Below are 23,961 nucleotides of genomic sequence, written 5' to 3'. Positions count from 1 at the left end.
CCTACCTCACCTCGCTGATCAACTCATCCTTGACCGCTGGCCATGTCCCTTCCGTCTTCAAGAGAGCGAGAGTTGCTCCCCCTTCTCAAAAAACCAACACTCGACCCCACTGATGTCAACAACTACAGACCAGTATCCCTTCTTTCTTTTCTTTCCAAAACTATTGAGCGTGCCGTCTTTAGCCAACTCTCTTGCTATCTCTCTCAGAATGACCTTCTTGATCCAAACCAATCAGGTTTCAGGACTGGTCATTCAACTGAGACTGCTCTTCTCTGTGTCACGGAGACTCTCCGCACTGCTAAAGCTAACTCTCTCTCCTCTGCTCTTGTCCTTCTAGACCTGTCTGCTGCCTTTGATACTGTGAACCATCAGATCCTCCTCTCCACCCTCTCCGAGCTGGGCATCTCCGGCGCGGCTCACTCCTGGATTGCGTCCTACCTGACCGGTCGCTCCTACCAAGTGGCGTGGCGAGAAGCTGTCTCCGCACCACGTGCTCTCACCACTGGTGTCCCCCAGGGCTCAGTTCTAGGCCCTCTCCTTTTCTCCCTATACACCAAGTCACTTGGCTCTGTCATATCCTCACATGGCCTTTCATATCATTGCTACGCTGACGATACACAACTAATCTTCTCCTTTCCCCCTTCTGATAACCAGGTGGCGAATCGCATCTCTGCATGTCTGGCAGACATATCAGTATGGATGACGGATCACCACCTCAAGCTGAACCCTGGCAAGACGGAGCTGCTCTTCCTCCCGGGAAGGACTGCCCGTTCCATGATCTCGCCATCACGGTTGACAACTCCGCTGTGTCCTCCTCCCAGAGTGCGAAGAGCCTAGGCGTGACCCTGGACAACACCCTGTCGTTCTCCGCCAACATCAAGGCGGTGACCCGCTCCTGCAGGTTCATGCTCTACAACATTCGGAGAGTACGACCCTGCCTTACACAGGAAGCGGCACAGGTCCTAATCCAGGCACTTGTCATCTCCCGTCTGGACTACTGCAACTCGCTGTTGGCTGGCCTCCCTGCCTGTGCCATTAAACCCCTACAACTCATCCAGAATGCCGCAGCCCGTCTGGTGTTCAACCTTCCCAAGTTCTCTCACGTCACCCCCTCCTCCGCACACTCCACTGGCTTCCAGTTGAAGCTCGCATCCGCTACAAGACCATGGTGCTTGCCTATGGAGCAGTGAGGGGAACGGCACCTCTGTACCTTCAGGCTCTGATCAGTCCCTACACCCAAACGAGGGCATTGCGTTCATCCACCTCTGGCCTGCTGGCTCCCTTCCTCTGCGGAAGCATAGCTCCCGCTCAGCCCAGTCAAAACTGTTCGCTGCTCTGGCACCCCAATGGTGGAACAAGCTCCCTCACGACGCCAGGACAGCGGAGTCACTCACCACCTTCCGGAGACATTTGAAACCCCACCTCTTTAAGGAATACCTGGGATAGGATAAAGTAATCCTTCTAACCCCCCAAATTGTAAAGTGGTTATCCCACTGGCTATAGGGGTGAACGCACCAATTTGTGAGTCGCTCTGGCTAAGAGCGTCTGCTAAATGACGTTAATGTGCCCTTGAGCAAGGCACTTAACCCTAATTGCTCCTGTAAGTCGCTCTGGATAAGAGCGTCTGCTAAATGACTAAAATGTAAATGTAAATGTATACACACACAGAGTTCTCTCCTCACCTGGTCGTGTTTGTGAACCAGAGCCTGACGGAGCAGAAAGAGGGGTACTAGTCCCCCCCACAGCCCCTCCTCTGACTGGACCACCCCCTGGGCCCGTGCTGCACGCAGACACGTCATCAGAGCCCCCACAGCACCCCTACTGCCCGGAGGTCCTACACACACACACCATGATAGAAATTACATAAATGTGTCATAACATTTTTACATTTTGTATATATAGGGAGGTGTACGCACGATTCACATTAGATTTCAGAAATGTGCATTTTCAAAATGCAGACCATCAAAAAATCTGTTTCAGCCATAATAGTCATATTGAGACACTGAGGGAGAAGGACCCGCCCTCATATAAGGAATGCTACATAGCCTTTGCAGAAACAGCTTCACATGAAAGATCGATTTTTTAAATGAATGGTAACCTCGATAACTTTTCTGACGTCTAGGGACATTTTCTCTCAGAGATAGAAAGAGAAAACAATATGTAATGGTCTGATAGACTACAGACATACAGTGCATTCGGAAAGTATTCAGACCCCTTGACTTTTCCACACTTTGTTACATTACAGCCAAATTCTTAAATGGATTAAATAAATAAAAAAACGAATCTATCGACACACAATACCCCATAATGTGTGTCCTCTGTAGCTCAGCTGGTAGAGCACGGCGCTTGTAACACCAGGGTAGTGGGTTCGATCCCCGGGACCACCCATACACAAAAATGTATGCACGCATGACTAAGTCACTTTGGATAAAAGCGTCTGCTAAATGGCATATTATTTATTTATATGACAAAGCAAAAACAGTTAGGTAGAAATGTTTACATAAGTATTCAGACCCTTTACTCAGTACTTTGTTGAAGCACCTTTGGCAGCGATTACAGCCTCAAGTCCTCTGTATTTGGGGAGTTTCTCCCATTGTTCTTTGCAGATCCTCTCAAGCTCTGTCAGGTTGGATGGGGAGCGTCGCTGCACAGCTCTTTTCAGGTCTCTCCAGAGATGTTCGATCGGGTTCAAGTCCGGGCTCTGGCTGGGCCACTCAAGGACATTCAGAGACTTGTTCCGAAGCCTCTCCTGCGTTGTCTTGGCTGTGTGCTTAGTGTCGTTGTTCTTTTGGAAGGTGAACCTTCAACCCAGTCTGAGGTCCTGAGTGCTCTGGAGCAGGTCTTCATCAAGGATCTCTCTGTACTTTGCTCCGTTCATCTTTCCCCTCGACCCTGACGAGTCTCCCAGTCTCTGCCGCTGAAAAACATTCCCACAGCATGATGCTGCCACCACCATGCTTCACAGCAGGGATGGAGCCAGGTTTCCTCCAGACATGACGCTTGGCATTCAGGCCAAAGAGTTCAATCTTGGTTTCATCAGACCAGAGAATCTTGTTTCGCATGGTCTGAGTCTTTAGGTGCCTTTTGGCAATCTCTAAGCGTCTTCATGTGCCTTTTAATGAGGAGTGGCTTCCGTCAGGCCACTCTACCATAAAGGCCTGATTGGTGGAGTGCTGCAGAGATGGTTGTCCTTCTGGAAGGTTCTCCCATCTCCACAGAGGAACTCAGGAGCTCTTTCAGAGTGACCATCTGGTTCTTGGTCACCTCCCTGACCAAGGACCTTCTCCCCCGATTGCTCAGTTTGGCCGGGCGGCCAGCTCTAGGAAGTGTCTTTGTGGTTCCAAACTTCTTCCATTTAAGAATCATGGAGGCCACTGTGTTCTTGGGGACCTTCAATGCAGCAGAAATGTTTTGGTACCCTTCCCCAGATCTGTGCCGACACAATCCTGTCGTCTCGGAGCTCTACGGACAATTCCTTCGACCTCATGGCTTGGTTTTTGCTCTGACATGCACTGTCAACTGTGGGAACTTATATAGACAGGTGTGTGTCTTTCCAAATCATGTCCAATCAATTGAATTTACCACAGGTGGACTCCAAGTTGTAGAAACATCAAGGATGATCAATGGAAACAGGATGCACTGGAGCTCAATTTCGAGTCTCATAGCAATGGGTCTGAAAACTTATTTAAGGTATTTCTGTATTTTGTTACGTTACATTTTGTTACGTTACAGCCTTATTCTAAAATGGATTAAATAAATAAAAATTCCTCAGCAATCTAAACACAATACCCCATAATGACAAAGCGAAAACGGGTTTCTTGAATTTTGTGCAAATTCATGTCTGTCAAGTTATTGTTTAGTGCTAAATGTAATTCAATTGCATTGTCATATCGTGAAAGAAAACAAAAACTATAATTACATTTAAACCACTTCAGCTGCATTTCATACTGACAGTCAATGTTTTTTGTCTTCAACAGAGTGAAGGGGCGTGCAACTAGTTTTCCTTCACACAAAATACATTAGCACAGAAAATCTTTTTCATCAGATGTGCAATGCTATTTGGCTACCAGCCATACATAAATGTACTTAATGAAAAACAAAGGTATTTTTTGCAAAAACTATGCATGGCCGTCATATTTCTAATGTTTACCATAGAAAGAATTTAGCCAGCTACATTTCCTAATGTTTTGCTTATAGTTACACTACCAGTCAAAAGTTTGAACACACCTACTCATTCAAGGGTTTTTCTTTATTTTTACATTGTAGAATAATAGTGAAGACATCAAAACTATGAAATAACACCAATGGAATCATGTAGTAACCAAAAATGTGTTAAACAAATCAAAATATATTTTATATTTGAGATTCTTCAAAGTAGCCACCATTTGCCTTGATGACAGCTTTGCACACTCTTGGCATTCTCTCAACCAGCTTCATGAGGTAGTCACCTGGAATGGATTTCAATTAACAGGTGTGCCTTCATAAAAGTTGATTTATGGAATTTCTTTCCTTCTTAATGTGTTTGAGCCAATCAGTTGTGTTGTGACAAGGTAGGGGGGTATACAGAATATAGCCCTATTTGGTAAAAGACCAAGTCCATATTATGGCAAGAACAGCTCAAATAAGCAAAGAGAAACAACAGTCCATCATTACTTTAAGACATGAAGGTCAGTCAACACTGAACATATCAAGAACTTTGAAAGTTTTTTCAAGTGCAGTCGCAAAAACCATCAAGCGCTATGATGAAACTGGCTCTCATAAGGACCGCCACAGCAATGGAAGACCCAGAGTTACCTCTGCTGCAGAGGATAAATAGATTTACCAGCCTCAGAAATTGCAGCCCAAATAAAAGCTTCACAGAGTTCAAGTAACAGACACATCTCAACATCAACTGTTCATAGGGGACTGTGTGAATCAGGTCTTCATGGTCGAATTGCTGCAAAGAAACCACTACTAAAGGACACGAATAAGAAGAAGAGACCCGCTTGGGCCAAGAAACACGAGCAATGGACATTAGACCGGTGGAAATGTGTTATTTGGTCTGGATATTTTTGGTTCCAACCGCCGTGTCTTTGTGATCTCCACATGTGTAGTTCCCACCGTAAAGCATGGAGGAGGAGGAGGTGTTATTGTGTGGGGGTGCTTTGCTGGTGACATTGTTTGTGATTTATTTAGAATTCAAGGCACACTTAACCAGCATGGCTACCACAGCATTCTGCAGCAATACGCCATCCATCTGGTTTGGGCTTAGTGGGACTATCATTTGTTTTTCAACAGGACAATGACTCAACACACCACCAGGCTATATAAGGGCTATTTGACCAAGAAGGAGAGTGAAGGAATGCTGCATCAGATGACCTGGCCTCCACAATCCCCCGATCAATCCAATTGAGATGGTTTGGGATGAGTCGGACCGCAGAGTTAAGGAAAATCAGCCAACAAGTGGTCAGCATACAGTGGGGAAAAAAAGTATTTAGTCAGCCACCAATTGTGCAAGTTCTCCCACTTAAAAAGATGAGAGAGGCCTGTAATTTTCATCATAGGTACAGGTCAACTATGACAGACAAATTGAGAAAAAAATTCCAGAAAATCACATTGTAGGATTTTTAATGAATTTATTTGCAAATTATGGTGGAAAATAAGTATTTGGTCACCTACAAACAAGCAAGATTTCTGGCTCTCACAGAACTGTAACTTCTTCTTTAAGAGGCTCCTCTGTCCTCCACTCGTTACCTGTATTAATGGCACCTGTTTGAACTTGTTATCAGTATAAAAGACACCTGTCCACAACCTCAAACAGTCACACTCCAAACTCCACTATGGCCAAGACCAAAGAGCTGTCAAAGGACACTAGAAACAAAATTGTAGACCTGCACCAGGCTGGGAAGACTGAATCTGCAATAGGTAAGCAGCTTGGTTTGAAGAAATCAACTGTGGGAGCAATTATTAGGAAATGGAAGACATACAAGACCACTGATAATCTCCCTCGATCTGGGGCTCCACGCAAGATCTCACCCCGTGGGGTCAAAATGATCACAAGAACGGTGAGCAAAAATCTCAGAACCACACGGGGGGACCTAGTGAATGACCTGCAGAGAGCTGGGACCAAAGTAACAAAGCCTACCATCAGTAACACACTACGCCGCCAGGGACTCAAATCCTGCAGTGCCAGACGTGTCCCCTGCTTAAGCCAGTACATGTCCAGGCCCGTCTGAAGTTTGCTAGAGTGCATTTGGATGATCCAGAAGAAGACTGGGAGAATGTCATATGGTCAGATGAAACCAAAATAGAACTTTTTGGTAAAAACTCAATTTGTCGTGTTTGGAGGACAAAGAATGCTGAGTTGCATCCAAAGAACACCATACCTACTGTGAAGCATGGGGGTGGAAACATCATGCTTTGGGGCTGTTTTTCTGCAAAGGGACCAGGACGACTGATCCGTGTAAAGGAAAGAATGAATGGGGCCATGTATCGTGAGAATTTTCCTTCCATCAGCAAGGGCATTGAAGATGAAACGTGGCTGGGTCTTTCAGCATGACAATGATCCCAAACACACCGCCCGGGCAACGAAGGAGTGGCTTCGTAAGAAGCATTTCAAGGTCCTGGAGTGGCCTAGCCAGTCTCCAGATCTCAACCCCATAGAAAATCTTTGGAGGGAATTGAAAGTCTGCGTTGCCCAGCGACAGCCCCAAAACATCACTGCTCTAGAGGAGATCTGCATGGAGGAATGGGCCAAAATACCAGCAACAGTGTGTGAAAACCTTGTGAAGACTTACAGAAAACGTTTGACCTGTGTCATTGCCAACAAAGGGTATATAACAAAGTATTGAGAAACTTTTGTTATTGACCAAATACTTATTTTCCACCATAATTTGCAAATAAATTCATTAAAAATCCTACAATGTGATTTTCTGGATTTTTTTTCTCATTTTGTCTGTCATAGTTGACGCGTACCTATGATGAAAATTACAGGCCTCTCTCATCTTTTTAAGTGGGAGAACTTGCACAATTGAAGGCTGACTAAATACTTTTTCCCCCATTGTATGTGGAAACTCCTTCAAGACTGTTGTAAAAGCATTCCAGGTGAAGCTGGTTGAGAGAATGCCAAGCGTGTGCAAAGCTGTCATGAAGGCAAAGGGTGGCTATTTTAACACTAATATTTTGGTTACTACATGATTCCATGTGTTTTTTCATAGTTTTGATGTCTTCACTATTATTCTACAATGTAGAAAATAGTACAAATAAAGAAAAACCCTTGAATGAGTAGGTGTCCAAACCTTTGACTGGTACTGTAATTGCATTTTAACTTGCTACGGGAGAAAAACTACAATGATGAGAGCAAATATATTTAATCTGAGTGGAGAAGTGCAACTGAATCACGAAATTAGTCCTTTTACATTCCTGATTTGGAGTTAACCCTGACTGCAGCCGAGTAGAATTTACAATAAGAAGCATTTTATATCTGCACTTACAAAACGCTGCAAGATATTTTTTCCCCATCTGCATGAAAAACGCAGAATCCTGCGTTAACGCGACCCTGGTATGTATGCATGATTGTGTGCGTGTACATTTATATCTACCTGCGCTGCAGGGTGGTGTGTCCTGTAGGGCCTGTACCATGTGGGCCAGACTGGAGGGGGAGCAGCGCAGAAGCTTGGGAAGGAAATAGTCCAGGATATAGGTGGTCTGGTCCAGCCTGGCTCTACACAGCACCTGAAGCAGGGGGGTCACCCAGGTCTGGTGCCACCTCTCCATGCCCGCCTCTGTGCCCCCTGTGCCACCTTCCTCAACCAGCTGGGCCTTGTGACTGACAAACAGCCTCTCTAGCAGGTCGCTAGCGTAAGGTGCCAGTGTCTGGTCCCCCATCAAGCCCAGGAGACGTGAGGGCAGCTGGGGGTCCAGAGCCAACAGGTACCCTGCCCCTAGGAGCTCCACCAGGCAGGCCAGAGAGCCATACTTCCCTCTCTGGTGCCACTCCAGGCCCAGCAGGTTGTGGGTTAGCTGGGTGATGTATGGGTCCCTATGGGGGTCAGAAAGGGCTAGAGGGTTGCTGTGCTGGTGCAGGAGGAGGAGGTTCTTGAAGAGGGCGCGGGTCTGGTGGCGGACCCCATCCAAGGGGTGCTCCCAGTGGGTGTAGACGTGCTCCAGCAGGTGCCCCTGGAGCTCTGAACCCCCGCGGAGGGAGTCGTGAAGCAGGTCTGGTGGAGAGGACTGCCCACCCTGCAGGCTGTCCAAGGCGGCTCCGCTCCACAGGGTCAGCACGCGGGCTACCACCATGGCTGTGCTGGACTCCTTTATACTACAAACACACACATACGTGTACGCATGCAGACACACACACAGAGAGAGAGATGGACACAGACTGAACAATAGTCAACCAAAATGACAACCATTTGGGTGGAAGTAATCGCACAAGCGTGTGTTTGTGTGCATACAGTGAGGGAAAAAAGTATTTGACCCCCTCTCAATCAGAACGATTTCTGGCTCCCAGGGGTCTTTTATACAGGTAACGAGCTGAGATTAGGAGCACACTCTTAAAGGGAGTGCTCCTAATCTCAGCTTGTTACCTGTATAAAAGACACCTGTCCACAGAAGCAAATCAATCAATCAGATTCCAAACTCTCCACAATGGCCAAGACCAAAGAGCTCTCCAAGGATGTCAGGGACAAGATTGTAGACCTACACAAGGCTGGAATGGGCTACAAGACCATCGCCAAGCAGCTTGGTGAGAAGGTGACAACAGTTGGTGCGATTATACGCAAATGGAAGAAACACAAAATAACTGTCAATCTCCCTCGGCCTGGGGCTCCATGCAAGATCTCACCTCGTGGAGTTGCAATGATCATGAGAATGGTGAGGAATCAGCCCAGAACTACACAGGAGGAGCTTGTCAATGATCTCAAGGCAGCTGGGACCATAGTCACCAAGAAATCAATTGGTAACACACTACGCCGTGAAGGACTGAAATCCTGCAGCGCCCGCAAGGTCCCCCTGCTCAAGAAAGCACATTTACAGGCCCGTCTGAAGTTTGCCAATGAACATCTGAATGATTCAGAGGAGAACTGGGTGAAAGTGTTGTGGTCAGATGAGACCAAAATCGAGCTCTTTGGCATCAACTCAACTCGTCGTGTTTGGAGGAGGAGGAATGCTGCCTATGACCCCAAGAACACCATCCCCACCGTCAAACATGGAGGTGGAAACATTATGCTTTGGGGATGTTTTTCTGCTAAGGGGACAGGACAACTTCACCGCATCAAAGGGACGATGGACGGGGCCATGTACCGTCAAATCGTGGGTGAGAACCTCCTTCCCTCAGCCAGGACATTGAAAATGGGTCGTGGATGGTTATTCCAGCATGACAATGACCCAAAACACATGGCCAAGGCAACAAAGGAGTGGCTCAAGAAGAAGCACATTAAGGTCCTGGAGTGGCCTAGCCAGTCTCCAGACCTTAATCCCATAGAAAATCTGTGGAGGGAGCTGAAGGTTCGAGTTGCCAAACGTCAGCCTCGAAACCTTAATGACTTGGAGAAGATCTGCAAAGAGGAGTGGAACAAAATCCCTCCTGAGATTTGTGCAAACCTGGTGGCCAACTACAAGAAACGTCTGACCTCTATGATTGCCAACAAGGGTTTTGACACCAAGTACTAAGTCATGTTTTGCAGAGGGGTCAAATACTTATTTCCCTCATTAAAATGCAAATCAATTTATAACATTTTTTACATGCGTTTTTCTGGATTTTTTGTTTGTTATTCTGTCTCTCACTCTTCAAATAAACCTACCATTAAAATTATATACTGATCATGTCTTTGTCAGTGGGCAAACGTACAAAATCAGTAGGGGATCAAATACTTTTTCCCTCACTGTACATGTGCGTGTCTGTGCGGCGTGTCAGCGTGCTAGCTCCTGCGTGCATATGTGTCGCTAACCTGGTGTCCAGCGCCAGCAGTATGTGGGGAACCAGCAGCAACAGCTGTTCCCTCTGTGGCCCCTGGGTTGTCCCTCTCCAGTTTAGCATAGCCAGGGCCCCATGACACAGGTAGAGGGACACCCCCGCGGGACGACCACTGTCATACAGCCCCATACAGCTCTGTCTCAGCCACACGGGGGCGCACTCACCACTCTGCTCTGAACCTTGCAGGAGACCTGACACCTGGACAGGCAGATGGACAGAGACAGAAAAACATACAGAAAGAGACACAGACAAAAAGTTCCATAATTCAACATCATGCCCATTACTAGTATCACTGAACAACCAAAAATAATCCAATGCAAATGGAATCATTCAGGGTATTTGTGAGTGTATTGGGTGTAGTGGTCACTCACCACTTCGGCCATTTGATCTCCACTCCCCATGACAGATCTGGTCAGCAGGACCACTGCCATGCCAGCCGTGCTCTGGACAGACTGTAGAAACTCCTCTAGCGGATGGGAAAGAGAGAACAGACGAGACAGAGAGGGGAGATAAGGAGAGAGATATATGGAAAGAGTCGGGGGGAGCCCACTCATTACTTACATGCTCAGTGCCCAGACTTTATGAGCTGATGTTGAGTAACCAGGGGTGTATTCATTCAGACCAAGCCATAGCAAACAGTTGCAAAACGTTTTGCAAAACAGAAACTGTTTACTCCAAACGGACAATGTTTTGCAACAAAAACGAGAGTTCCTATTGGAAAAATTCAGGTCGGTCCCTCCACGTTTCGTTCTGTTGGCTTCCGTTTGGTTCCTAGTGAATAAACCCCTGGTGTAACATGGTCCTCACCATCTGTGAGAATGTGTGTGTAGCAATCCAGTAGGCCACTGAGGGTCAGCTGCAGGGTGCAGTGAGGTTGGACAGCCTGTAGGGCGGCACTGATGAGCTCCTGGGACCTCTGCACCACCAGCATGGAGGCCTTGACCGCAGCCAGACACGAGTGCATGAGCTGGGCCTGGACCACATGGCGACCTGCTAGACCACTGAGGAGACAGCAGGGGGCGACAAACACACACCAGTCAGTAAGAGGCCACACGCTACACATTTTTCAATCCTGATACTTGTGGGTGGGTGCAGGCTTTTGTTTTAGCCCAGCACTAAATCAACTAATGAAGTCCTGTATTAGTTGAATCGGGTGTTTTAGTACCGTTCTCGAACAAAGGCCTGCCGTGCTGTGGGTCACGAGGACCAGGATTTAGAAGCACAGGCTGTCTTACCTGTTTAGTTGGAGGTATTCACTCAAGGCCTTATGGAGGAACTGTAACACTGGAGAGAAGAACAGAAGGAGAGGCATATTATCCCAAAGACATCAATTAACTATGTTTCTGTGTTTGAGCTCACCATCCTGAGCAGGTTTGATAAAAACCTGAAGATAAACAAATCACTCACCCTCTGCTAGCAGACCGTGTATACACCTCTCACCTGAAATGCAATAGAGCATTCGGTATATAATGAACTATGGATAAAGTGTATCTTATTCAAATTATACCAAACACAAGAGACAGTCTAAATGAGGAGGTTCCATATGTACCGAGAGGGAAGGCATCTAGGCAGGATGTGATAGAGTCTATCATGTGTGGGTATGAGGTGTGGTCTGAGCCCACAGTGGACAGACAGTCTGACAGACACACGGACAGACAGCTGACAGTCTGCTCCTGCAGCCAGTCTGGTACAGAGCTAAGGGCACTGCAGAGAGAGAACATGTAGATTCAGTGTTTACGTTATTGTAGCGATTCTATAACGTTTGCTAGTCTACTTTTTTTAAAACAGTAGAGCAGTGTTCACAATCCTTGGTCCTGAATGTGTAGGCTTCTGTTCCACTTCCAACCCAGCACTAACACACCTGTTCAACTCATTAAGGTGTGGATCAGCAGTTGCATAGTTGAATCAGTTGTGGTTGTGCTGGGCTGGAACAAAAGCCTGCACACCCTGTAGCTCTCCAGGGCCAGAGACTGAGGAAGAGGTGGTGAGGAGAGGTGTACCTGGCGCTGGCCCTACGGAGGGGGTTCTTGGCCAACAGGGAGGTGTAGATGAGGGCCAGGGTGTGCAGACAAGCCTGGAGGAGAGGCCCATGGGAAGTTTCCTCCTCACTCAGCAGCTCCAACTGAGATCCTGCCTGGAGACACACACTGACATTAGACCAGCCAGGAGAACCTGGGAGGGGTTGGCAAACGTGGTGAGATGAAAACATATGTGCAGGAGTTAATTGGATGACAGTTGTTGTTTTTTGTCCCGGCATAGAGATACAGTATTGTAGGCCTAATGTTCTGTGTCATGTAGGACTTATGGTTTAAGTTGACAGTCTCATCTCAATATTGGTGTCTTCTCTGTTGCAGTGCAGGTCGAGTTGACGTTCTCCCAAGCCAGACAGTTGACGTTCTCCCAAGCCAGACAGTTGACGTTCTCCCAAGCCAGACAGTTGACGTTCTCCCAAGCCAGACAGTTGACGTTCTCCCAAGCCAGACAGTTGACGTTCTCCCAAGCCAGACAGTTGACGTTCTCTCATCTCTGCATGTTTATGTCAACCCAACCCACAGAGCACCAGAGGAGTGACTTGGGCTGTGACGATACCAGTATTGCAATATTTTTTCCATGGCAAAAATTAAAACACAAAGCAGACCTATTTGGTCCTTTAAAAACCGTCTGTATGTAAAATATTGTGTGCTATAGCTTAGAAAATAAAGAAATACCTCCCCAACAGATCCACAGATGACGGAATCTATTCCGCTCCATACTGCCCTCTCCCACCTGGACAAGAGGAACACCTATTTGAGAATGCTGTTTATTGACTTTAACTCAGCGTTCAACACCATAGTGCCCTTCAAGTTCATCACCAAGCTCAGGACCATGGGACTGAACACCTCCCTATGCAACTGGATCCTGGTCTTCCTGACAGTTCGCCCCCAGGTGGCGAGGGTAGGCAACAACACATCTGCCACGCTGACCCTCAACATGGGGGTGCATGCTTAGTCCCTTCCTGTTCACCCACGACTGTGTGGATGTGCACGACTCCAACACCATCATTAAGTTTGCTGACGGTGGTTGGCCTGATCACCGACGACCATGAGACAGCCTATAGGTGGTCAGTGACCTGGCAGTGACCTCAACGTCAGCAAGACAAAAAGGAGCTGATCGTGGACTACAGGAAACAGAGGGCCGAGCACGCCCCCATCCTCATCGACAGAGCTGTAGTTGAGCGGGTCAAGAGCTTCAAGTTCCTTGGTGTCCACATCACTAATGAATTATCATGGTCCACACACACCAACACAGTCGTGAAGAAGGCACGACAATGCCTCTTCCCCCTCAGGAGGCTGAAAAGATTTAGCATGGGCCCTCAGATCCTCAAAAAGTTATACAGCTGCACCATTGAGAACATCTTGACTGGCTGCATCACCGCTTGGTATGGCAACTGCTTGGCATCTGACCGCAAGGCACTAAAGAGGGTAGTGCGTACCTCACTGGGGCTGAGCTCCCTGCCATCCAGGAACTCCATACTAGGCGGAATCAGAAGAAGGCCCTAAAAATTGTCAGACTCCAGCCACCCAAGTCATAAACTGTTTTCTCTGACACAGCACAGCAAGCGGTACTGATGCACCAAGTCTGGAACAAAAAGGACCCTGAACAGCGTCTACCCCCAAGCCATAAGACTGCTAAATATACTGAATAAAAATGCAACATGCAACAATTTCAAATATTTTACTGAGTTACAGTTCATATAAAGGAAACCAGTCAGTTGAAATAAATTCATTAGGGACAAATCTATGGATTTCACATGACTGGGAATACAGATACAGTGGGGAGAACAAGTATTTGATACATTTTGCAGGTTTTCCTACATACAAAGCATGTAGAGGTCTGTAATTTTTATCATAGGTACACTTCAACTGTGAGAGATGGAATCTAAAAGAAAAATCCAGAGATGGAATCTAAAAGATAAATCCAGAAAATCACATTGTATGATTTTTAAGTAATTAATTTGCATTTTATTGCATGACATAAGTATTTGATAAATCAGAAAAGCAGAACTTAATATTTGGTACAGAAACCTTTGTTTGCAATTACAGAGATCATACGTTTCCTGTAGGTCTTGACCAGGTTTGGGCTCCTGAGTGGCGCAGTGGTCTAAGGCACTGCATCGCAGTGCTAACTGTGCCACTAGAGATCCTGGTTCGAATCCAGGCTCTGTCGCAGCCGGCCGCGACCGGGAGACTCATGGGCGGCGCACAATTGGCCCAGCGTTGTCCAGGGTAGGGGAGGGAATGGCCGGCAGGGATGTAGCTCAGTTGATAGAGCATGGCGTTTGCAACGCCAGGGTTGTGGGTTCGATTCCCACGGGGGGCCAGTATTAAAAAAATATGTATTCACTAACTGTAAGTCGCTCTGGATAAGAGCGTCTGCTAAATGACTAAAATGTAAATGTAATTTTGGCCCACTCCTCCATACAGACCTTCTCCAGATCCTTCAGGTTTCGGGGCTGTCGCTGGGCAATACGGACTTTCAGCTCCCTCCAAAGATTTTATATTGGGTTCAGGTCTGGAGACTGGCTAGGCCACTCCAGGACCTTGAGATGCTTCATACGGAGCCACTCCTTAGTTGCCCTGGCTGTGTGTTTCAGGTCGTTGTCATGCTGGAAGACCCAGCCACGACCCATCTTCAATGCTCTTACTGAGGGAAGGTTGTTGTTGGCCAAGATATCACGATACATGGCCCCATCCATCCTCCCCTCAGTACGGTGCAGTCGTCCTGTCCCCTTTGCAGAAAAGCATCCCCAAAGAATGATGTTTCCACCTCCATGCTTCACGGTTGGGATGGTGTTCTTGGGGTTGTACTCATCCTTCTTCCTCCAAACACGGCGAGTGGAGTTTAGACCAAAAAGCTATATTTTTGTCTCATCAGACCACATTACCTTCTCCCATTCCTCCTCTGGATCATCCAGATGGTCATTGGCAAACTTCAGACGGGCCTGGACATGCGCTGGCTTGAGCAGGGGGACCTTGCGTGCTCTGCAGGATTTTAATCCATGACGGCATAGTGTGTTACTAATGGTTTTCTTTGAGACTGTGGTCCCAGCTCTCTTCAGGTCATTGACCAGGTCCTGCCGTGTAGTTCTGGGCTGATCCCTCACCTTCCTCATGATCATTGATGCCCCACGAGGTGAGATCTTGCATGGAGCCCCAGACCGAGGGTGATTGACCGTCATCTTGAACTTCTTCAATTTTCTAATAATAGCAGCAACAGTTGTTGCCTTCTCACCAAGCTGCTTGCCTATTGTCCTGTAGCCCATCCCAGCCTTGTGCAGGTCTACAATTTTATCCCTGATGTCCTTACACAGCTCTCTGGTCTTGGCCATTGTGGAGAGGTTGGAGTCTGTTTGATTGAGTGTGTGGACAGGTGTCTTTTATACAGGTAATGAGTTCAAACAGGTGCAGTTAATACAGGTAATGAGTGGAGAACAGGAGGGCTTCTTAAGGAAAAACTAACAGGTCTGTGAGAGCTGGAATTCTTACTGGTTGGTAGGTGATCAAATACTTATGTCATGCAATAAAATGCAAATTAATTACTTAAAAATCATTCAATGTGATTTTCTGGATTTTTGTTTTAGATTCCGTCTCTCACAGTTGAAGTGTACCTATGATAAAAATTACAGACCTCTATATGCTTTGTAAGTAGGAAAACTTGCAAAAAATTGGCAGTGTATCAAATACTTGTTCTCCCCACTGTATGCATCTATTGGTCAAAGATACCTTAAAAAAAAGGTAAGGGAGTGGATCAGAAAACCAGTCAGTAACCGGTGTGACCACCATTTGCCTCATGCAGCGCGACATCTCCTTCGCATAGAGTTGATCAGGCTGTTGATTGTGGCCTGTGGAATGTTGTCCCACTCCTCTTCAATGGCTGTGCAAAGTTCCTGGATATTGGCGGAAACTGGAACATGCTGTCGTACACGTCGATCCAGAGCATCCCAGACATGCTCAATGGGTGACATGTCTGGTGAGTAAGCAGGCCATGGAAGAATTGGGACATTTTCAGCTTCCAGGAATTCTGTACAGATCCTTGCGACATGGGGCTGTACATTATCATGTTAAAACATGAGGTGATGCGGCAGATGGATGGCACGACAATGGGCCTCAGGATCTCGTCACTATCGCTGTGCATTCAAATTGCCATTGATAAAATGCAATTGTTTGTTGTTCGTAGCTTTTGCCTGCCCATACCATAACCCCACCGCCACCATGGGGCACTCTGTTCACAACGTTGACATCAGCAAACCGCTCGCCCAGACAACACCATACACGTGGCCTGCGGTTGTGAGGCCGGTTGGACGTTCTCTAAAACAACGTTGGAGGCTTATGGTAGAGAAATGAACATTCAATTCTCTGGCAACAGCTCTGGTGGACATTCCTGCAGTCAGCATGTCAATTGCACGCTCCCTCAACACTTGAGACATCTGTGGCATTGTATTGTGTGACAAAACTACACATTTTAAAGAGGCCTTTTATTGTCCCCAGCACAAGGTGTACCTGTGTAATGAACTTACTGTTTAATCAGCTTCTTGATATGCAACACCTGTCAGGTGGATGGATTATCTTGGCAATGGAGAAATGCTCACTAACAGGGATGTAAACAAATGTATGCACAACATTTTATAGAAATAAGCTTCTTGTGCATATGGAACATTTCTGGGATCTTTTATTTCAGCTCATGAAACATCGGACAAACACTTGACATGTTGCGTTTATATTTTTGTTCAGTATAGTTACAGTGCCTAAAGAAAGTATTCACACCCCTTGACTCTTTCCACATTTTGTTGTTACAGCCTGAATGTAAAATTGATTAAATTGAGATATGTTTGTCACTGGCCTAAACACAATACCACATAATGTACAAAGTGGAATTATCTTTTTACACATTTTGAATAAAAAAGGAAAAGCTGGAATGTCTTGAGTCAATAAGTATTCAATGTGCTTAACAAGTCACATAAGTTGCATGGACTCACTCTGTGCAAGAATAGTGTTTAACATGATTTTTTAATGATTACCTCATCTCTGTACGTCACACATACAATTATCTGAGCAGCGATCAACAACATTGTAGTTACTCCACAATAGTAACCTAATTGACAAAGTGAAAAGAAGGAAGCCTGTAGAAAAAAATATATTACAAAACATGCATCCTGTTTACAACAAGGCACTAAAGTAATACTGCAAAATAATGTGGCAAAGCAATTCACTTTTTGACCTGAATACTAAAGTCTTATGTTGTTTGGGGCAAAATCAATACAACACATTACCGAGTACCACTCTCCATATTTTCAAGCATAGTGGTGGCTGCATCATGTTATGGGTATACTGGTAATCGCTAAGGACTGGGGAGTTATTCAGGATAAAAAAGAAACGGATTGGAGTTAAGCACAGGAAAATCCTAGAGGAAAACCTGGTTCAGTCTGCTTTCCACCAGACACTGGGAGATTAATTCACCTTTCAGCTGGAAAATAACCTAAAACACAAGACCAAATCTACACTGGAATTGCTTATCAAGAAGACAGTGAAGGTTCCTGAGTGGCCTAGTTACAGTTATTACTTAAATCTGCTTGAAAATCTAGCGCAAGACCTGAAAATGGTTGTCTAGCAATGATCAACAACCAATCTGACAGAGCTTGAAGAATTTTGAAAAGAATAATGGGCAAATGTTGCACAATGCAGGTGTGGAAAGCTCTTAAGAGATACCCAGAAAGACTAAAAGCTGTAATTTCTGCAAAAGGTGATTACATGTATTGACTCAGGGGGTTGAACACTTATCTAATCTTTTACAAATGTTGGAATTTTTCTTCCACTTTGACAGAGTATTTTGTGTAGATCGTTGACAAAAGATGACAATTAAATCAATTTGAATCCCACTTTTTTGCCTAGTGACTTTATACCTACCTACAGTTGAAGTCGGAAGTTTACATACACTTAGGTTGGAGTCATTATAACTTGTTTTTCAACCACTCCACAAATATATTTTTTTATCAAACTATAGTTTTGGCAAGTCAGTTAGGACATTAATTTGTGAATGACACAAGTAATTTACCAACAATTGTTTAAAGACAGATTATTTCACTTATAATTCACTGTATCACAATTCCAGTGGGTCAGAAGTTTACATACACTAAGTTGACTGTGCCTATAAACAGCTTGGAAAAATCCAGAAAATGATGTCATGGCTTTAGAAGCTTCTGATAGGCAAATTGACATAATTTGAGTCAATTGGAGGTGTACCTGTGGATGTATTTCAAGGCCTACCTTCAAACTCAGTGCCTCTTTGCTTGACATCATGGGAAAATCTAAAGAAAATCAGCCAAGACCTCAGAAAGAACATTGTAGACCTCCAAAAGTCTGATTCATCCTTGGGAGCAATTTCCAAACGCCTGAAGGTACCACGTTCATCTGTACAAACAATAGTACGCAAGTATAAACACCATGGGACCACGCAGTCGTCATCCCGCTCAGGAAGGAGACGCTTTCTGTCTCCTAGAGATGAACGTACTTTGGTGCAAAAAGTGCAAATAAATCCCAGAACAACAGCAAAGGACCTTGTGAAGATGCTGCAGGAAACAGGTACAAAAGTATCTCTATCCACAGTAAAACGAGTCCTATATCGACATAACCTGAAAGGCCGCTCAGCAAGGAAGAAGCCACTGCTCCAAAACCGCCATAAAAAAGCCAGAATACGGTTTGCAACTGCACATGGGGACAAAGATCGTACTTTTTGGAGAAATGTCCTCTGGTCTGATGAAACAAAAATAAAACTGTTTGGCCATAATGACCATTCTTATGTTTGGAGGAAAAAGGGGAAAGCTTGCAAGCCGAAGAACACCATCCCAACCGTGAAGCACGGGGGTGGCAGTATCATGCTGTGGGGGTGCTTTGCTGCAGGAGGGACTGGTGCACTACACAAAATAGATTGCATCATGAGGAAGGAAAATGATGTGGATATATTGAAGCAACATCTCAAGACATCAGTCAGGAAGTTAAAGCTTGGTCGCAAATGGGTCTTCCAAATGGACAATGACCCCAAGCATACTTCCAAAGTTGTGGCAAAATGGCTTAAGGACAACAAAGTCAAGGTATTGGAGTGGCCATCACAAAGCCCTGACCTCAATCCTATAGAAAATGTGTAGGCAGAACTGAAAAAGCGTGTGCGAGCAAGGAGGCTGCCACCACCATGCTTCACCGTAGGGTGCCAGGTTTCCTCCAGACTTGACGCTTGGCATTCAGGTCAAAGAGTTCAATCTTGGTTTCATCAAATCAAATTGTATTTGTCACATGCGCCGAATACAACAGGTGTAGACCTTACCGTGAAGTGCTTACTTACAAGCCTTTAACCAACAATGCAGTTAAGAAAAATAAGAGTTAAGAATAATTTATTTAGTAAATATAAAGTAAAAAAAAAAGAGCAACAATAACATAACAATAACAATTCTATATACAGGGGGTACCGGTACAGAGTCAATGTGCAGGGGTACAGGTTAGTTGACGTAATTGAGGTAATATGTACATGTAGGTAGGGGTAAAGTGACTATGCATAGATAATAAACAGCGAGTAGCATCAGTGTCCAGGTAGCCATGATTAGCTGTTCAGCAGTCTTATGGCTTGGGGGTAGAAGCTGTTAAGAAGACTTTTGGACCTAGACTCGGCGCTCCGGTACTGCTTGCCATGCGGTACCAGAGAGAGCAGTCTATGACGAGGGTGGTTGGAGTCTGGCAATTTGTAGGGCCTTCCTCTGACAGAGAATCTGGTTTCACATGGTCAGAGTCCTTTAGGTGCTTTTCGGCAAACTCCAAGCGGGCTGTCATGTGCCTTTTACTGAGGAGTGGCTTCCGTCTGGCCACTCTACCATAAAGGCCTGATTGGTGGGGTGCTGCAGAGACGGTTGTCCTTCTGGAAGGTTTCCCCATCTCCTCAGAGGGACCATTGGGTTCTTGGTCACCTCCCTGACCAAGGCCCTTCTCCCCCGATTGCTCAGTTTGGCCGGGCAGCCATCTCTAGGAAGAGTCTTGGTGGTTCCAAACTTCTTCCATTTAAGAATGATGGAGGCCACTGTATTCTTGGGGACCTTCAATACTGCAGAAATGTTTTGGTACCCTTCCCCAGATCTGTGCCTCGACACAATCCTGTCTAGGAGCTCTACGGACAATTCCTTCGACCTCATGGCTTGGTTTTTGCTCTGACATGCACTGTCAACTGTGGGACCTTATATAGACAGGTGTGTGCCTTTCCGAATCATGTCCAATCAATTGAATTTATCACAGGTAGACTCCAATCAAGTTGTAGAAACATCCCAAGGATGATCAATGAAAACAGGATGCACCAGAGCTCAATTTCGAGTCTCATAGCAAAAGGTCTGAATATTCATGTAAATAAGGTATTTCTGTTTTTTTATTTGTAATAAAATAGCAACAATTACTAAAAACCTGTTTTCGCTTTGTCATTATGGGGTATTGTGTGTAGATTGATGAGGAAAAACATTTATTTAATCAATTTTAGAATTAGGATGTAACAAAATGTGGAAAAAGTGGTAGTGTTGGGTCTGATTACTTTCTGAATGCACTGTACATATCAAGCTCCATTACCTTGTACCCCTGCACCTTGACTCGGTACTGGTACGCTGTGTATATAGCCAAGCTATCGTTACTCATTGTGTATTTATTCCTCGTGGTATTATTTTTTTGTTATTCATCTTTTTTTATCTGCATTGTTACACCTGTTGTTTATGAAGCATGTGACAAATAACATTTGATTGGATAAATGTGACTTGATAATGATGTCTGTTTACAACATTTCGGCTGTTTTCCTAAATAAGTTAAATCCGCTTTGTGTTTTGTTTCCTTGCCACGATACTAACGAGCATCGCAATATTGTTATCGTCCCGATCATAGGTGTGACCCAAATCTAAAATACCAAACACTATCAGTTAGTTGAGGTAATGAGAGTGAGAATGGACACCAACCTTCTTGACCAGTTGGATCTGCTGCACTGGGTCAGTCAACGCCAGACAGTCCTGCAAGGTCTGGGCTAGCTGTCTGATCACTTCATCTCCTCCATCCACAGAGAGAGACGCTGAAACACACACACACACAGATAATCACTTTACACAGCAGAAAAACCACCACCACACTTACAATAATCAGTAGCTACCACAAATTCCATCCTCTCACCTATCAACTTGTCAAGCCTGTCCTTGTCCAAGACCACAGCCTCCACTTTCACAGTTTTCTTCTTTGTCACCATGACTCCCCTGACAGGACAGCCAGGTGAAGCGTTAAACAACATCTAGCTACATAAGTTCTACTGTTGAAGCTCTGTTGAGAAGTTCAATCAGGTGTGGTAGTGTTGGGTTGAAACAAAAGCCAGCACAGTGCACACCCTGGATGTAGCTCTACAGGGACAGGATTGGTGACCACTACCATACATTGGAACCGCACCCACACACTTTCTAGAGCGAATATCCTAGTGAATAATGCTGTGTTCATAACCAAGTGGGAAGGTGGTATTTACCACATACGAATGGGAAAAATCCACTTTCACACCCATCCAACTGGTAATTATTAGTGGGAAACGCATCTTTTATTTTACCCTTATTTAACTAGGCAAGTCAGTTAAGAACAAATTCTTATTTACAATGACGGCCTACCCCGGACGACTCTGGGCCAATTAAGCGCCGCCATATGGGACTCCCAACCACATTGTGATACAGCCTGGAATCGAACCAGGGTCTGTAGTGACGCCTCTAGCACTGAGATGCAGTGCCTTAGACCGCTGCGCCACATCACGAGCTCCGACTTCTCCCACATGCTGACCTCCGACGTAAACTACTAAGGAAACTCTCAATAACAGCATTTTCGGCAGTTAAATGCAACAAAACATTATTTATAAAAATAATTCTATTAATATGTTTTTTGAACACTATCATTTGTTTACGAGCATGACAGCTGTACTTTTACTTTATGGTTGACGCAGCTTGTTGACCATTAGACAATCGGCGTTTCTCAACGAGTTCAAACAAAGCACATGAATGCATCCTACTGGTATTTAACACTTCACAACTTGGAATTACCACCTTCCCACATGGTTATGAACGCAGCACAACTAGCTAGCTTGCTAGCTACGTCTTCATAATTGCAAGACATGTATAGCTATACTTTTCCGTAACGTGTTATATATGCTGACTTTTAAAAAACTGTCTGAAGATATCATACATAGCTAGCTAAATGATGATCAATGAAACATACATATAAGTTAACGTTACCCATGACCTAGAGGTAACGTTATACGTTAGCATGCAAAAAGAGGGGAAGCAACTACAGCTAATGTAGCGTAAAAGACCCACTCACCAGAATTTGAGTGATTTCACGTTTAGGTAAGGACTTTTTAATAAACATGCAAAATTGCAATTAACAACCTGGTATCACAAATAATATTTTCTGTGGCTTCTCTCAGCTGCTGCTAGCCACCATCATGCTACACGTGTATAACGTCAATTCCGGAGTTTCCATAAGCCCGCCCTGAGGATGCTCTTATTGGCCAATAATTCTGTCAGAGAAAATTGTTGGCGTTCATTGGTTGAAATATATGTCGATCATATTGTATATATTACGTATTTAATCTACATGGCCACGCCTTTACAACATTCGATTGGACGAAGTTTTTGTTGGAAAACACGCCTTCGAGCCAGAGCCAGCCCTCTTTCAACTTAGTGCTGAAATGAAAAGTTTAGGAAAGGAAAAAAAACTATTCGATTTTATTCCGTAATTAGGATAATACGACATGAACAACAAGTGGAATATGGATGGAATAACTGAAATGGAGTAACATCTCTCTCACCGTCTGTCTTTCGTCAACCATTTTCAGGGTAAGACAAGAATGTAGAAGAATATTGATGCCTTTTTCTCTTTATTGGAGAGATGGAGGGAGAGCTATCAATCTGAGTGTCATTTGCTCCCTAACTATATCTGGCATTGTAGAACTGTACTGTAGGAATGCAGTTTTGACATCTATTTATTTTAATGATCACAATCTTGTGTATAGAGCAGCATAATGACAGACAAATATACAGTGCCTTCAGAAAGTATTTATACCCCAAGACTTATTACACATTTTGTTGTTTTACAGCCTGATTTTTTTCGCACCCATCAACAAACAATACCCCATAATGACAAAGTGAAAACATGTTTCTAGAAATGTTAGCAAATGTATTGAAAATGAAATACAGAAATATGTCATTTACATAAGTATTCACACCCCTAAATCAATACTTTGTAGAAGCACATTTGGCGGCGATTACAGCTGTGAGTCTTTTGGGTAACTCTCTAAGAGCTTTACACACCTGCATTGTACAATATTTCCCCATTATTCATTTAAAAATTCTTCACGCTCTGTCAAGTTGATTGTTGATCATTGCTAGACACCCATTATCAAGTCTTGCCATTGATTTTCAAGCCAAAACTAACTAGAGCCACTAAAGAACATTCTATGTATTCTTGGTAAGCAACTCCAGTGTAGGCCTCCCGAGTAGTGCAGCGGTCTAAGGCACTGCATCGCTACAGACCCGGGTTCGATCCCAGGCTGTGTCACAGCCGGCCATGACCTGGAAACCCATGAGCCGCGCACAATTGACCCAGCGTCGTCAGGGTTAGGGGAAGGTTTGGCAGGCCGGGATTTCCTTGTCCCATCTAGTGACTCCTTGTGGCGGGCTGGGTGCAAGCTGACTTCGGTCACCAGCTGGACTGTGTTTCCTCTGACAAGCGAGCATTGTGTCAAGAAGCAGTGCAGCTTGGCAGGGTCGTGTTTCGGAGGACGCGTGGCTCTTGACCGTAGTCTCTCCCGAGTCCGTAAAGGAGTTGCAGCGATGGGACAAGACTGTAACAACCAATTGGGGAGAAAAAGGGTTTAAAAAAAAAAGCAACTCCAGTGTAGATTTGGCCTTGTGTTTTAGGTTATTGTCC

The 23,961-nt window shown here is 45.0% G+C and overlaps 2 protein-coding genes across 4 annotated transcripts in view; one reads left to right on the top strand and one right to left on the bottom strand.

The window, feature by feature from the left end:
* The window catches only part of thada (THADA armadillo repeat containing), a 114,279-nt gene extending 91,789 nt beyond the window's left edge, over positions 1-22,490 (bottom strand). The window contains exons 1-12 of one of the 2 annotated variants that reach the window (XM_045211535.1): positions 22,351-22,490; positions 21,175-21,254; positions 20,967-21,076; positions 11,956-12,089; positions 11,505-11,659; positions 11,363-11,395; positions 11,191-11,239; positions 10,763-10,956; positions 10,327-10,421; positions 9,930-10,153; positions 7,581-8,299; positions 1,683-1,834 (exon numbers count right to left, since the gene is read on the bottom strand). In XM_045211535.1, the coding sequence (XP_045067470.1) occupies positions 1,683-1,834; positions 7,581-8,299; positions 9,930-10,153; positions 10,327-10,421; positions 10,763-10,956; positions 11,191-11,239; positions 11,363-11,395; positions 11,505-11,659; positions 11,956-12,089; positions 20,967-21,076; positions 21,175-21,247 (1,938 nt within the window). In that variant the 5' untranslated portion in view covers positions 21,248-21,254; positions 22,351-22,490. The remainder of the gene's footprint in view (positions 1-1,682; positions 1,835-7,580; positions 8,300-9,929; positions 10,154-10,326; positions 10,422-10,762; positions 10,957-11,190; positions 11,240-11,362; positions 11,396-11,504; positions 11,660-11,955; positions 12,090-20,966; positions 21,077-21,174; positions 21,255-22,350) is intronic. The other variant, XM_041866187.2, reaches the window with a different exon arrangement.
* Positions 22,491-22,699: 209 nt separating this feature from the next.
* The window catches only part of plekhh2 (pleckstrin homology domain containing, family H (with MyTH4 domain) member 2), a 50,430-nt gene continuing 49,168 nt past the window's right edge, over positions 22,700-23,961 (top strand). For both annotated transcript variants that reach the window (XM_045211534.1, XM_045211533.1), the window contains exon 1: positions 22,700-22,868. The gene's annotated coding sequence lies outside the window, so the exon portion shown is untranslated. The remainder of the gene's footprint in view (positions 22,869-23,961) is intronic.

The sequence above is a fragment of the Coregonus clupeaformis genome, chromosome 37, assembly GCF_020615455.1.
Source record: "Coregonus clupeaformis isolate EN_2021a chromosome 37, ASM2061545v1, whole genome shotgun sequence".
NCBI lineage: Eukaryota > Metazoa > Chordata > Actinopteri > Salmoniformes > Salmonidae > Coregonus > Coregonus clupeaformis.
Note: the sequence above shows the minus strand (reverse complement) of the source record. Positions and strands in the feature narration are given on the sequence as shown.